General features: G+C 40.6%; 1 protein-coding gene across 5 annotated transcripts in view; it reads right to left on the reverse strand.

Annotated features, from left to right (window-relative positions):
• The window catches only part of SNX25 (sorting nexin 25), a 156,531-nt gene that overhangs the window by 41,204 nt on the left and 98,990 nt on the right, over positions 1 to 16,337 (reverse strand). For 3 of the 5 annotated variants that reach the window (XM_012452846.2, XM_064369773.1, XM_064369788.1), the window contains one exon: positions 2,804 to 2,985. In XM_012452846.2, the coding sequence (XP_012308269.1) occupies positions 2,804 to 2,985 (182 nt within the window). Of the gene's footprint in view, positions 1 to 1,864; positions 1,877 to 2,616; positions 2,986 to 16,337 lie in introns of those variants that run through there. The other 2 variants (XM_064369782.1, XM_064369776.1) reach the window with 2 other exon arrangements.

A 16,337-nucleotide genomic window follows, 5' to 3' on the forward strand; every position in this document is an offset into this window, starting at 1 on the left:
TTTCTCTTCCTTATGATTTTCTTAATAACATTTTCATTTTTCTTTATATCTTACTTTATTGTAACTGTACAGTATACAATACATACAACATGCAAGATCTGTGTTAATTGACTGTTATTGGTAAGGTTTCCAGTCAATAGTAAGATATGAGTAGTTAAGCTTTTGGAGACTCTATAGTTAGTTATATGCGAATTTTTGCTCAGGGGAGAGTCAGCACTCCTAACTCCTACACTGTTCAAGGGCCAACTATGTATAACTCCTCTAAATGCTGGTTTAACTGCACAATATATCCCACAATATATATATCACAATAAATCCCACAAATCATTGATATACTGCATTTTCACTCCATTCAAAATAGTTCCAAATTTCTCTTATGATTTCTTTCTCAATGGAAGCCTTACTTAGATATGTTATTAATATTTTGAAATATTTTGGAATTTTCCAGATCCTCCTATTACTGATACAACTGAGGGGGAGTGTTAAGATTTCCAACTATACTTGTGGATTTTTTTCTCATTTCTGTCAGGTTTTGCTTCATGTACACTAAAGGTCTCTTTATTCACTGAGAGCATTTGATTATTTTATCTTCCTAATGAACTGACTTCTTTATCATAATGAAATGTTCTTCATCTCTAGTTACACTTCCTGTTCTGAAGTCTATTTTGTCTGACATTCACAGTACTACTCTAGATCTCTTATGTGTAGTATTGGCATGGCCTGTCTTTTTCCCTCTTACTTTCAACCTATCTGTGCCTTTACGTTTAGTTTCTTGTAAACAACATATAAATGTCTTGCCTTTAAAAAATTCACTCTGAAACTTTTTTTTAATTGGAGGATTAACCTAATTTGGAAGTCTCAATTCTGAAATAAAGTTAATAGTAATTCTTCTGGATCAGATACGATTACATGATAGTAAAAGTATTCTTCCCACTCATGAGGACATCAGAATGGCCCCAAACTAACCAGAGTCTTACCTTTCAAATAGCAAATGACCATAACTATGGAATTCTGTCTTATCTTAGCTCTCCTTCCTGAAGACTAGAGGAAATGGTTCTACTCCAAGGATAAATTATTGCAACAGAAATGAGTTTCTCTTTTCCTGAATGTCTGAAAAGAACGAATCAAAATGGATCTGGCACTCTGGATTAAGTCTACTTCTAGTAGACACTGCCAGACAGACAACCTGTACTGCAATCACATTGAGATTTTCCTATACCACAACATCTAAAAGCATATCATCTTTTGACTAGGTAGCAAGCCATTATGTACTTCTAGGTATTTATCTCATATCTCTACTGGATCATTTACCTTTTTATTTTATAATTATGCGGGACTCTTTGAGAGCAGGGATTCTATCTTATTTATTTTTAATCCTACTACCTAGCACTATAACTGAGACATCATGGGCCCTCAATAAATGTCCGCTGAATGAATGAATAAATGAATGAATGAGACATAAGACAAAGACCTCATCTATGATAAATGTGGCTAGAAATTAAGAGACCAAACCAAAAAACTAAGGACAAAGTGGAAGGGGGCAATATTCAACTTGTCAAATCTACCATCTCTCTGATTCACCAAAATGTTACATTTCCATTTGCAACACAAAGCCAGTATCTCAAAATTTTTACTTTATTTTGCTAACAGTAACATAAGCAGACTTTCTGTGGTTAGACAATCTCTTTATAAAAACAAGAGCTCCTTGGAGCTGCGCCACTTGTGTAAGATGCTGCAGAACCCTGGCCTATGCTGGGGCAGGCCCTTCCTGGAGAGGCCCTACCAGAGATTGGCCAGAAACAAGAAAGTCAAGGCTTATCATTGGAATAGGAGGGCAGGGGACATCATGGATGAGCAGCTGAAGTCAAACCGAGAGCTAAATGGGAAAGAATCAAAGACTGAAAATCACAACAAGCGAGGTTAGAGGCTGTAGCTTGAGTTAAATTATACCAATGTTGACCTCTTTGTAGCTAAAAGACACATAACAGGAGAGGAGTCTGGCATCTGCCTTGAGGTCCGATTCCTTCCCATTGCACAGCTAAGCTCCTGAGTGGGTAACGTGGCTGTTTCCTTCTATCTTAGTATGCTCCAGGTCTTCGGAGACAAGTCTGGTTCTTCAGAGTTAGGACAGGTACTGAGGTAAGGCTAAAACACTTTCTTGAGCTCCGTGATTTAAGGGCTTGGTATCTACAGACAGTCTGAAGTTTTACAGCACAAAAGCAGTCAAAGAGATGTTATGGTTCAGTGAGAAAATACTCAAATTTGCAAATCAATCAGACCTGGGTTTTATCTAGTTCTACCTTTTCCCATCTACGTGGTTTTAGGCAAGTTCCTCAACCTCCTGTTTGCAGGTGCAAAAGGAGCTAGAAGATCCAAAATAACTCCATTAAATCCACCATTTCATCACCTGAAGAATGAAGATATCAAGTGGAAATTTCAAAATATTGTGGCAAGAGTTAAGTAAAATAATTTAGAAGATGCCTCCTACTTCACAAGTGGTTATTTCTATCTAATTGATAAGGGAAACTTGACTGGACTCTTGTAAATATAAATATGCTCTTCTGGGTCCTTCTGGGGAGGACAAAGGGAAGATGGAAAAATATCTATCACACCTATTGCCACCCACAGAAGTCAAGGACACCAAGGAACATAGCTCTTTGACTCATAAAGCAAATATCTGAGTGTATAGTTATGGCATACATGTCTAAGTTCAATACGACAAAGCTGAAAGTCTTTATATGTGGTTCTATCAGCATTTATAATAAACTCGGTACGGTCAAAACAAGAAACTGTGAAGTTCTACCTTCTGGGTTTGAGGCCCTTCTCCCTCATCCAGGGCCCCATCCTCTTGCTGGTCATAGGCAGGGCCTCCCAGGACTCGGATTCTCTTCTCACACTGCTTCTTTGCCACAGTCAGTTGGTTGATGTACCTCTTCATGTTTCTGGCCCTCAGAAGATCAGCTTTCATTGCCGCCGTTTCTTTACCTGGAATAGGAGTGAGGAACAGTACCCGGTCAGAGGACAAGGCATGAAAGGACACACCAACTCGGTGTCTGCCATGGGTATTCTGAACCACGTGGATACTAAACAAAGTAACAGAACAGAATCCACGATAAATGCATATGTGTACTCACAAATACAAATGCCAATCATTTCTAAATTTAATTTCTAAATATACCACTGACAAATGTTACCCAAGGGTAAAACATTTAAAAAAAAAAAAAAAAAACCTCTGTACAAATGCACTCACAAATCTATGTATTCTTTAACATCTTTATATGAATGTGTACATACACATACTTATTCATAAGCATGTACTGAGTGCTAGTTATGTGTCAAGACACTGGCTAGGCTTTTGAGATTGAAGACCAATTGTTGGCCCTCATAGACCTTTTACAGTCTAGCAAGTAAGAAATCCAAAAAGAGGACAAGCACCTATAACATGGGCTATAAAGAAAATGTGCAGACACCACTCAACTGTTCAACAGGAGATTCAAACTCAGGCTTCTTTGAGGAAATTATATTCAAACAAACATGAATAATGAGTATGGCAGACAGAAAGAATAGCTAGTGTGAAAGTGAGAAACAGGCAGGAAAGAGAACAGAGCTTTCGGGGAACTGAAAGAAGGCTGTTGGAGCAGGTGCAAAAAGAGCTAGAAGATCCAAAATAACTCTGATGCTGGCAGGAGCCACAAGGTGCACAGCCTTTCAGGCCAGAGAAAGGACTTTGATCTCTAGCCCAAGACTACTGAGACACTTTTAATGGGTTTTAAGCAGGAATGTGCCATAAATGGATTTGCATCTTTAATGATTACATAGGAAGCAGGATAAAACACAGGTTGGAAGAAGGACGAATGCTAGAAGGCCAGCTGGAAGACCACTGCAGTAAAACTGAGGAGGGAGATAATGATTGCCTACACCAGGGTTATGGCAGGCCAGTAGAGAGGACCAGAGGATTTCAGGACCCAGAGACTGGGTGGGCAGGGTAGAGGGCAGGTTGCTGAGGAACTAAAAGGTATGAAATATGGCTCCCAGGTTTCCAATGTGAGCAGCCAAGGGGATGGTGGGGCCAATTACTACAGAATTGGCCTAGGAGGGGATTAAAAAATTACGGAGAAACAATGGAGAAAGAGCAGGTTTGTGGAAGATGCTAACTCAACTCTGGACAATGTGGCAGATGATATTTTCCAAAAATGGCTGCAATGTCTTCCATCTCACATGCTCTTTTTACAATGTCCCTCTGACAACCTCCCTCTGGAAAGTAGAATAGGTGTTTCCTTTTCTTGAATCTGGTTGGCCTTATGATTATGATGAAGTGATGCTATGACTTCCAAGGCTAGATCATAAAAGACCAAGGACTTGGAGCTCTGGGTCACCATGTAAATGGCCCACCTGCCCCGAGGCTTCCATGCTTTGAGGAAGCCTAAACCATCAGTCCTTGTAGAGATCTATATGGAGAGGAACCAAGGCTCCCCAGACCACAGCTCTGGCTGAGATCTCAAGCCCATATTCAGCAGCACCAGCGAGGCACCATGTGAGTACATCATCTTCAAAGTAAACTGTCCTGCCCCAGTCAAGCCACTCCAACTGATGTCATGTGACACAGAGAAGAGTCATTACTCCCAAACCCTGCCCAGACTGCAGCTTCATGAGCAAAATAAATGACTGTTGTTAAAGACACTATGTTTTAGGGCAGTTTGTTAGATAGTAAAAGACAAACAAAACAAGCAAAATGAGTCTACAGCCTTCTGAGCTACCTAAGTGGAGAAAGTCTACAGTTCAGAAACGTTCAGCTCTGGGATAGTAAATGACATCATGGGAGTGTGTGAGACAACTCAGAAGGAAACAAATAATCCCAGACACAATTGAGATAAACCTTACCCTTAAGAGTAAAGGGGAAGAGACACTGACAAGGGAGATCGTAAACATATCCTCATAAAAATAGATGTTTATCTGTTTATACACTGCTATATCCCCAGCACCTACAACAATGGCTGGCAGCACAGGAGTCACTCATTAAACATGAGTTGAATGGATCACTGCACTTTCAAATGCTTACCTAATATGTATCAGGTATTGTGTTCTTTCTAGAATTTGGGGCTGAGAAGGAAAGAAACAGGATGAGCATCCTCAAATCCTACTCTTCAAGGACTCCTATCTGGCTTCTAACCATCCCACCACCAAATCTGCTGTTGTCAAAATCACTAGTGACTCCCAGGTCAAATCCAGTGGAGAGTTTTCAGGAGAGTCTACAATCAGAGTTAGGTTAGAGTCCTGGCTCCGTTACTTACAAGTTATGCCACCTCAAGCAAATTTTTCTTTAATTTAAAACCAGTAATAGTGGTTTGTTTCCTTAAGTTCATATATCATTTAAAACAAAAGCAAAAAACTCATACAAAATTAATTTTTAAAAATGACTAAACATGGCTGGGTATGGTGGCTCATGCCTGTAATCCCAGCACTTTGGGAGGCCAAGGCGGGTGAATCACCAGTTCAGGAGTTTAAGACCAGACTGGCCAATATTATGAAACCCTGTCTCTACTAAAAATACAAAAAATAGCCACGAATGGTGGCAGGCACCTGTAGGAGAATCGCTTGAACCTAGGAGGTGGAGGTTGCAGTGAGCCAAGACCACACCATTGCACTACTCTAGCCTGGGCAACAGAGATAGACTCTGTCTCAAAAAAAAAAAAAAAAAAAAAAAAAAAAAAAAAGACTAAACATTGAGCATTACACCTTGTAGAGAATGGCTGGCTGTGTATATACACCTGAAGGCAAGAGTGAGGTGAGGGAAGGCACGGTTTTGTTTTGTTTTAAATGGGAGAGAATTGAGCTGGTTCTAATGCTGATGAGAAGTCAGTTAAAAGTACAGAGAGGTGGGGCCAGGCATGGTGTCTCACACCTGTAATACCAGCACTTTGGGAGGCTGAGGCAGCAGGGTCACTTAAGGACAAGTGCTTGGGACCAGCCTGGGCAACATAACAAGACCCTATCTCTGCAAAAAGCTTTTTAAAAACTTATCCAGGTGTGACAGTGTGTGCCTGTAGTCCCAGATACTAGGAGGCTGGGGAGGGAGGTTCACTTGAGCCTGGGAATTTGAGGCTGCACCGAATGATGACCCTATACTCCAGCTTGAGCAGCAGAGCAAAATAAATAAATAAACAAAAGTCGAGAAAGGTGACAGACAGGAATGGAATCCAGGAGACAGGTGGAGAGACTGGAGATCAGCTTTGGAAAAAGGCTACCTCCTCCACTGTAGTAACATGGAAGGCAGAGAAGGTAGACGCTGGATATGAGGAAGTTTGCAGACATGGCTGGAAGCCAGAGCAGTTCGTTCATATGGATTCAGTTTTGTCCAAGTAGAGAGCAAGGTCGTCTGTATGGAGTGAGGAGGTAAAAGACTGAGTGATCAGAGGCCTGAGGAAAGGGGGCAAGTATGGAATGCCTCATGCAAAGCAGAGGTGTTCAACCAGACTGTCAGGAATGCTCAGGGCCCAGAGGACTGCTAGAGAAAGAAACAGAGTGTTCCTCTCTAGGCATGGTAACTACCTATCTGGGCACACTCTCTGGAGTCAGCACATACCCAGCTTAGATTTGGAACTACCAATGATAAAAGAGCATTTGTCTTGTTTCTCTTGGTTCCCCTGAGTGCAGGCTAAGTAATGTTTTGGACATCCCAGCTGGAGACCTCCATCTGGTTCCCTAGGATGGTCATCGCCTCTCTCAAGTCCCACTTAGTCAAATGTGCAAATGCATAACATAGTACTCAGGGAGGCTGCACATATTAACTGAAAAAACTAACTGACACAGTACCATAAAACATTTTTATTAGAAGCAGCTTTTCAAGTACTTCACACAAAGGCCACAGGCAGGCCTCAGGTCAATACATGACCTTGTTCAAGATGATCTGTCAGGTATTATCGGCCATCTTTCCATCCCATTTTCATTTACTTCAGTAATGATTTCTGAACTTGTGTTATGCTTGGCTAACAGACAGGCCCTGCCCAAAGAACTCACTAATTTAGCATTTATCTCAACAGGAAAAAATAGTATTTCAGAGACTCCTTTGTGGGAGGATAAAGGTAAATGTAGTTTGTCCCAAAATTAGTCTGTTACAAACTAAGATGTTTTGTGGGTATACCTAAGGAAATTGCATGCTTGGAAGACGTAATTTTCCAAGAAAAATTTTACTTTTTAAATAAATACCCTTAAACTTTATATTTTGTGTATAACATTTAAGTTACTCTAAAAATTCAGGGACAAAAGTTGCCTCTTATTTATAAAACATACCCAGACCCTCAATTTTAATTTGGGGTTAAAACATGTTAATAAAGAGAGAGAGAGAGGTACAGGAGGAAACTGACACCCATTTATCAACCACTATATTCTTTTTACCCAAAGAGAGATTAAAAAGCCTTTCTAAAAGGACAAAACCTAGAAGAAAATTTTAAAGAGAAGTAAGAAGAGAATAAACCTTCCCTAAATCCCAGCTGCAAGGCAGGAAAGAATATTCTCGTGCTCTGCTTGAATGTGGCTTGCTCACGAGACTGCGTTCTGTTTGCTAATGGGCAATACAATGCCATTGTCTGATCACAAAGCTTGTTGCTAACAAATGCAACAGCAGCTTGTTACTTAGACAGTTCTGTTTATTTTTGCCTCAGAAAATGAATGCCACATTCAGAACTAAATGACTATAAAGTGAAGCTCATGCATCCCATGCTTCTGGCGTGCAAAAATCCTTGTAAATCCAGTGATGCAGAAGAATACATTTCTTTGTGGCCTTAAAACCCATTCATCCAAGAAATATCCACGTCAAGTAAAGTATAGGCAAGCGGGTGTGTGACAACACCCTGTGACCCAGCTCATGCCAGAGTTACGTGGCTGTTTCTCTACAGAGTCTTAAGTAGTAATACTGTGCATTGTTAGAAACTGGGTTAAAACCACAACATTTAATCTAGCTTTAAAAAGAAGTGGCCAGTGTAGCATGGGACTGCAGTGGGTCTTTAAACTAGTGCCAAGACAATCACACAAATGATGTTAGGTTGGTGCAAAAGTAATCGCGTTTTTTGCCATTAAATGTAATGGTAAAACTCGCGATTACTTTTGCATTAACCTATAATATTCCAAAGCAATTAGTTCAGATATTTACTGTTTGTGCTCCTAGACAGTCTAGGTTCTACTGAGATCAGAGCAAAAGGAAATGGGTTAATTCGGGTTCATTTGATGAAAAAGACGTTTAGATTAGACATTAGATAAACCCTTTTGACTACAAAGACATTACAACAGACTTATGAATAACATCACAGAAATGCTTTTTGCTATGAATCCCCTGCCCATGATATAATTCTTCCAAACAAGTGAAGTGGCTTGCAGTAAAACAAAAACACCAGTATCTAATGACAACTGTTAGATGCTATTTCTAATGAGGCAGCAGAAAGCGAAGTAACTCAAAGTCCAAACCATGACTCCAGATACAGTACAAATGGATTAAAATGGCACTACTGTGGTTTTCAGGTGTAAAACAAAACAAAACAAAACACCAACAGTAGAATATTTTCCTTCCCTCATAACATGCTATCATGTTCCAGGGCATATCATAATGGCAGCATCCTCAGCGGCCTCACTGAGGGATTTAATGGGTAATACAGGGCAAGGTTTCTCAACCTCAGCACTACTGACATTTCGGACAGGATAGTGCTTAGCTGTGGGGGGTTATCCTCTGTATTGCAGGATGTTTAGCAGCATCCCTGACCTCTACCAGTAGATGCCAGTAGCATTCCTTCCCCCAGAGATGACAACCAAAAATGTCTCCAGACTACTGTCGCATGTCCCCTGGGGAGCAAAATTGCCACCTCCTACCCTCCAAGTGGCCCCATTTAGTAGTGCTGATACAGAGGTATGTATAATCTGCTGCTCTAACACGGAGGTTAGAGCAAACAGAGGACAAGGCCACACCCTTTTTCCCCTTCCCTCACTCCTCAACATGGGTTCTCTTCTCTCCTCTGCCCAGGATGCTCAGGTCTTCTTGTGGGATGTAGGCAATTGAGGTATGGGATAGAGACTTCTTCCCTAGAAAATGCTGGTCCTACACTGCTCAATTGTGCGCACTGACAGACTAACCAGCCTTTGAATCTTTCTTGTACAGACAAATAAAAGTTTTAGGCTGGATGCGGTGGCTCATGCCTGTAATACCAGCACTGTAAAGGGCTGAAGCGGGAGGATGGCTTGAGGCCAGGTGTTTGAGACCAGCCTGGGCAACACAGCAAGACTCTGTCTCTATAAAAAAAAAAAATTAAAAATTAGCCAGGCGTGGTGGCGTGCACCTGTAGTCCTAGCTACTCAGGAGGCTGAGGCAGAAGAATCACTTGAGCACAGGAGGTTGAGGCTGCAGTGAGCTGTGATCACTAAAGCCAGGGAGTTTGAGGTTACAGTGAGCTATGATCACATCTCTATATTCCTTTCTGGGCAACAGACTGAGACCATGTCTCTAAAATATAAATAAGTAAACAGAAGTTTTACTAAATCCTCTTGATAGAAGGGTTCAAGAAATAGGTATCTATTTACTTAGGAACTAAGGTGAGAAATGGTACTTCACCTCGACACAAAGCTGGAAGCAATTCTCAGTAGTTACCAATAATCACAAACTTCTTCAAAATTATCTAGAAATCACTTCAACAGTTGCTAAGGAACTAAAAAATATATTTACCTTACTTTTCAACCAGAGGCTGGTATGTCCTTTTTTAAAAGAACAAATAGGATTCTCTTATCACACTAAACACTTGAGATTTCACAGCCTAACGCGTCACTCCACTTCAGTGGAGAGCACATTTGAGGAATAGCAGAAATCGTACAGGAGTTAATGGCGGAACCACTCACTTTATGATGGAGGAGACTACAAAGATGCACAGACTTTGTGCAGCCCGACCAGGCTGTGCCCACCGCATGCCCTGCCTTGCCTTCCTTTAATGTCTCAGTGCTGGAACTCCTAGCACTCCCATTGGGTTAAGGCCTTCCAACAAGCTTGCAATATATTTTTAAAGGAATAATATAGCAATTAAATCCACATATAAAATTACAAGCAGAATCCCATTCCCAAATTGGCATTGAGTTGAGCAGATTTGAGATACACACCCAGAACTCAGATCTGACCCATACAATGTTGTGAGCATGGCTCTCAAGAGTCCACGACAAAACTCAGAAGACTTGGGCTCAAGTTCTGGATTTGTGTGTTACTAACTAGTTCTATTCAAACCAGGTAAGTTGTTTAACATCCCTGGACGTGAGCTTTATTTGTATAAAATGCAGGGGTTAGAGTCTATGAGGACTGACGTTCTCCTGGGGGAGACAGGGCGAGTAGAGTTGGTTATAAACTCATGAGACTATCTGACAAGTGCAGCAGAAGTGCCCAAGCCTGTAGTCCTTCAAGCAGGGAATGGATGGGGCCAGGTGGTGACAGCAGGGAAGAGACAGCAGGCACTGGAGGTAGTGCTTGAGGTTCAGGGACTGGGCAGGGCAGAACACTTGCAAAAGCCCTTTGGGGCAATGGTAGGGAAACAGCCTGAGACCTGGTCTTAGTCCACTCAGGCAGCTGTAACGGAACACCATAGACTGCATGGCTTATGAACAATGGACATCTACTCCTTGCAGCTCTGGAGGCTGGAAGTCCAGGAGCAAGGTGCTGGCAGAGGCGGCATCTCGCTACCGCATCCTCACGTGGTAGAAGGTGCAAAGGAGTCTCTGAGGCCGCTTTTATAAGGGCACTGAGAGGAAACACCAACTCCAACCGTATTTTTCCTTTGCTCTCACACCACAACAATCAATACCGAAGACTTCTGCGACCAAAAGTGGAGGTTTCCCCGACACACCAAACTAGTGCTGGGTGTCCTCTAATTCAATTCTGGTGCTCTCCACTTAGAGATAGCGTCAGATACCACGGTGGGGGGGAGGGGGCTCAGTCCCCAATATTGCCCCCTACAAGACACTAGTTGCAAGTCTAGGCCTTCAGAACTTCTGATCAACCCGCTTCAAGGTGGGGTTCCCACAACCCCCTCTTTGAGTTTGAGTACATTCTCTACCGCCATGAGGAGTCCTAACAGATCTCAAGAGCTCTTGTTTATCCAGGATCCAGGCAGGTGGGGCTTTGAACAGAGAGGAACGAGACATTAGATATAAACTGTAATGAATAAGGAAGAGTTATCTATGTCGACAGAGTGATATTGAGAGGAGAATAGCACTTCAAGAAGAAGAAACAAAACGTGAAAAGAATACAAGGCAGGAGAAATCAGGGTGAGTTCAGGAAATAAGTTCATGTGGCTGGAGTGCAGAGAGGGTGGAAAGGCAGGAGATGAAGCTGAAAATAGAGCCAATGACGGAGGAAGCAGGACCTTGTAGATTACATCAAGGAGTCTTCATTATAAGAAAAATGGGAAGACGATGATGAGTTTTAAACACAAAGATGACATGATAAGCTATGTATTTAAAAAAATATATATATCATTTTTTCATAGAGGGAAAAAAGTGCATGCTAGGAGATCAATTAAGTTACTATAATAGTTCAAGAGGGTGACTGGTGGTAGAGGATGGGGTGTTCAGAAAGGGAATAGAACTGAGTTACATGTAGGTGGTCCATCTGTATGATAATAATGGACTGGATAAAGTATACAAGGGAGAAGGAATCAACAAGGTTGACTCAGGTTTGTGACTTGTATGAATAGATGGTGTTATGGACTGAATGTGTTCCTCTAAAATTCATCTGTTGAAACGTTAACTTCTAAGACGGTATTAGGAGGTAGGGACTTTGAAACATTTAGAAGAGATGATGAAGGTAGAAGCCCCATGATGGAATTAGAGGCCTTATTCCTAGAAGAGACTAGAATTCTCCTTCTCCACCCTCCACCCCACCATATGAGGATATAGCAAGAAGGCCATCTGCAAACCAGCTGGAGGGCCCTCAACAGACACCAAATCTGCCAGTACCTTGATCTTGGACCTCCCAGCCTCTAGACTGTGAGAAATAAACATTGTTTAAGCCTCCCAGTCTATGGCATTTTGTGACAGCAGCCTGAATTGACTAAGACAGATGATGATACCATTCGCTGAGACAAGACATTGCAGAAGGTGCCCAGCTATGTGACACTTTGTGTGGACATTTTCATTTGGAGCCACTTTTGAGATATCCAAACAAAACTGTTGAGATGGCAGAGGTTAAGTAGAAAGGTACAAGATCTCTGCAGACAGAAATTTTCAGTCTTCAGCATACAGATAAGGGAAAGGATTAGAGTAGGGCAGTGCTACCCCACATAACCTCTGTAATGATGGAAATATTTGTAATGCACCATCCAGTATGGTAGCCACATGTGGTTACTGAGTACTTGTAATATGGCTGATGTAACTGGGGAACTGAACTTATACTTACTTTTAATTAAATGTAAACAGTAACACGTAGCTAATGGCAACTGTATTAGGCAGCACAGGTATGAAATAATTAGGTATAAAAGAGTTAGAAATAAACCCTGTGGAACGCCAATATTTAAAAGCTCAATGGAGTAAGGAAAATAAGCAGAAAAACAAACCAACAAACAACTAAAACTACAATAAGACAGGGAGCGTTAGCCTGGGCAAGTGGAATTTCAACACTGAGCAGTCAACAGTATCAAATGCTGCAGTAAGGTCAAAGATGAAAACTGAAAAAAGCTCATTGAAATTAGCTGGTTAGACTCACTAAAACCCCTGCATTCCGTGACCAACAAGCAGTTGATGTAATCAATGGTAAATTTTAGGCCTCAGTCAAAATGTGGCCAGGTTTGAATGATAAGGGCAGAGGCAAGAAAATTTTGTGAGCAAACTAAAACCTCAGGGACTAATTGTTTCAAACTGTTTAGTACTTATGTTTTCTGTAAAAAGCTTTTCCTTTAATTATACCTAATGTAATTTTGTTGCCCATAGTACAAAGACCTGACTTAGCTGGTCTCAAAAAAGGGTTTTTTTAAAAAATTATATAATTTTGTTTATTTTCCCCAGAATTAACTATTAAAATTAAACAAGCTGAGGCACCAAAGATTTTTAAAGTCTTCATTTATTTAAAAGACCAAAATTCCAAAAGAAAAAGGCCACCAAGAAAAAAATCAAATTAAGGAGAGTAATTTTCTTTCTCTAAGACAAACTAATCAACTGTGAACCTGAAACGCAGAGTTTTTGGTGGATTTTCTGGAGTGTGTTGAAGCCTCAAAAGCCTTTAAACGATCCTAAATACATAAAGTAAAGAACTGTACAGGTTGTCTTATGTCATCCTGAAAAAAGACAATACAAAGTTAGCTGGTACTGTGGTTTGAATGTCTGTGTCCCCTCCAAAATTCATGTTGAAATTTATTCCCCACAGTATTATTAGGTGGGGCCTATAGGAGATGATGAGGCCAGGATGAAAGGAAATTGGTGCCTCATAAAAGGGCTGAGAGAACCAGCTAGGCTCTTATGTCCTTCCATCATGTGAGGACACAGCAAGCATTTGTTCCCTCCAGAAGATGCAACAAGAAGGTGCCATTTTAGAACCAGAGAGAAGCCCTCACCAGCCACTGAATGCCACAGGCTTGATCCTAGATTCACAAACTCCAAATAAGTAAAAAATAAATTTCTCTTCTGTGTAACAAGTACCCAGTTTGCAGTATTTTATTATAGCAGCAGGAATGGAATGAGACAGTGGTTAATTCCTTAAGGTTTCAGAGGGTACATAATCAGGTAATCTCTCCCAATCTGTTACATGACATTGTTTCCTTAAATTCTCAAAGTATTTTCACAATTGCGTATCATCTCTTACATCAACATCAATTATGATTCCAAAAGACTTGCCAAGACAGGTGTGGTGGCTCAGGCCTGCAGCCTTTGAGAGGCTGAGGCAGGCGGATAGATTCAGCCCAGGAGTTTGAGACCAGCCTGGGCAATGTGGTGAAACCCCATCTCTACGAAATATACAAATATTAGCTGGATGGAGTGGTGTGTGCCTGTCATCCCAGCTACTTGGGAAGCTGAGGTGGGAGGATCGCTTGAACCCAGGAGGTCAAGGCTGCAGTGAGCCGTGACTACACCACTGCACTTCAGTGTGGGTGACAAAGCCAGACCCTGTCACAAAAAAAAAAAAAAAAAAAAGACTTGCCAGAAACATCTTTACACAGAACAACAAAACTATATTTATACTGTGTGTATGTGTATTAATATATACTACATTCACAAATAAAGTTCCCATCTCTATGTTGAATACTAAACATTCCTAGGATCGTCGTCCATCTGTTCATTCTTCTTTTAAACTTCAGCTTCCCACTTATAAAAAAGAATGCAGCAATAAGGAGAAAGAACATTGGAAACAAAATTACTTACAACATACATACTGAGGCTTTTCTCTGGTTCTTTGTCTGACGGTCTTTTCACTAGATCACACTACCTCCAAAATGCAAGGATCTCCAAAAGTGACACAACAATTAAATTTTGGGGAGATTTTTTAATGCTAAAAATTTAGCCTTCTTTAATGACTTTTATGGGAGGGGGGAACACATTCTCATCTGAAGTAAATTAAAGGGAAGGTCAATCTGAGAAACAATGACATAGCTACTTTTTCCTTTTTTTTTTTTAATGCAGCTATCTAGAACCATTGTATAAATTAGCCTTTTATTTGCCAGCCATACATCAAAACTCCAAAGATCACAGAAATACAAGAACTACTTCCTGTAACACCCAATAAGTTACTACATACTGAGTTAAAAGGAAAGGGACAATGAAGAATGATAAATTTGTTCTTTTTTCTTTAAAAAAAAAAAAAGTATCTGCACTTAAATTATTACCAAATTAATTAAAATTGAAAGCACCTACATATGAACTTTAATGAGGAGACAGCAGATGGTATAAAGAGTTAGCAGAAGCCACTTCAGACTGTTAAAACATTGTTCTGCTCTAATAATGTGGCAGCATCAGCTTTGCTGAAATCTGACTTGGAAATAGCAGAAATGGAAGGCTATTAACTACGGTCTCTATAACGGTAAACTTCCAAATATTTCTCTTCAGGATTGTTCTCTCTCCATAGCATGAATCCCAGCTTAGAAATTCCAAATGAAGACTTTCCTATCTCTCTCTTGCCCCAAATCCAGGATGCCCAAGACCAAACCCCTATGTAACCCCTGACTCCTTCAATATCTTCACTGAGAACCCTATATGATTATCTAGAGAACTCAATCTAAAGATGAAAAAAAATGAGTCCTGGAGAAATAAAATTACTTGTGTAGATTCCATCAGGAAGCTAACAGCACAAGAGAACTTGAACCAAGGCCCCCAAATTCTTGTGCTAGGGCTTTTTCTTCAATATCCCAGACTTGATCTCACCAACCTGCAGCAATGGGACACAACGGTAGACTAGAAAGGATGACCTCAGACTGACTTAACTCCTCCAGACAGCTGTTCCCTCCTCTCATAAAGTCAGCAGATCGCACCACCACTGTCATTCTCTCAGATCCTCTTGGATCCTTTGTCTCATCTTCCTCGAGTCGCTAACCAGCCTTTTTTCCTTCATGATCTTCCTTATCAATCCCCTCCTTTTCACTAGCATTATCCAGGTCCTAGATTGTAATACCTTATTCCTACTCGGTGCAACAGCCTCCTAGCTGGAATACTCCAAAGATATTTTTTAAAGTTTTCAACATTTATTTTTTCATTTTCTATTTACATACAATTGTGTTTTACATTGTTTCTCTCACTCTGTGAAGCAATCCCTCATGGCACTATACTGAAATGTTTTCATCATTATAAAATTGTGAATATGAATAGGCCCGAATCATAATCATACCATAACCTATATTGTAATAAAAACAGGGAAAATTATTTTAAAATCACTTTTATCAAAAATTTTCTGTAATATTTTAAAAATCTAATAATTTAAATGACAAAATACTGAAGATCTTTTTAGTAGAATTATTCGATAAAAAATAAAACGTAAATATGACATCAAAACATCTTAGCAATATACACTGGAAAGTTAATTACAAGAATCTGTATGGGCTGGGTGTGGTGGCTCATGCCTATAATCCCAGCACTTTGGGGGGCCAAGGTGGGTAGATCACCCGAGGTCAAGAGTTTGAAACCAGCCTGGCCAACATGGTGAAACCCCATCTCTACTAAAAATACAAAAAAAAATTAGCCAGGTGTGGTGGTTTGCACCTATAATCCCAGATACTCAGGGAGACTGAGGCAGTAGAATCGCTTGAACCCAGGAGGCAGAGGTGGCAGTGAGCTGAGATTGCGCCACTGCACTCCAGCCTGGGCAACAGAGTAAGACTCCACCTCAAAAAAAAAGAATC

This window comes from Aotus nancymaae, unplaced genomic scaffold (genome assembly GCF_030222135.1).
Source record: "Aotus nancymaae isolate 86718 unplaced genomic scaffold, 86718_ANA_hifiasm-v0.15.2.pri h1tg000006l, whole genome shotgun sequence".
Lineage (NCBI taxonomy): Eukaryota > Metazoa > Chordata > Mammalia > Primates > Aotidae > Aotus > Aotus nancymaae.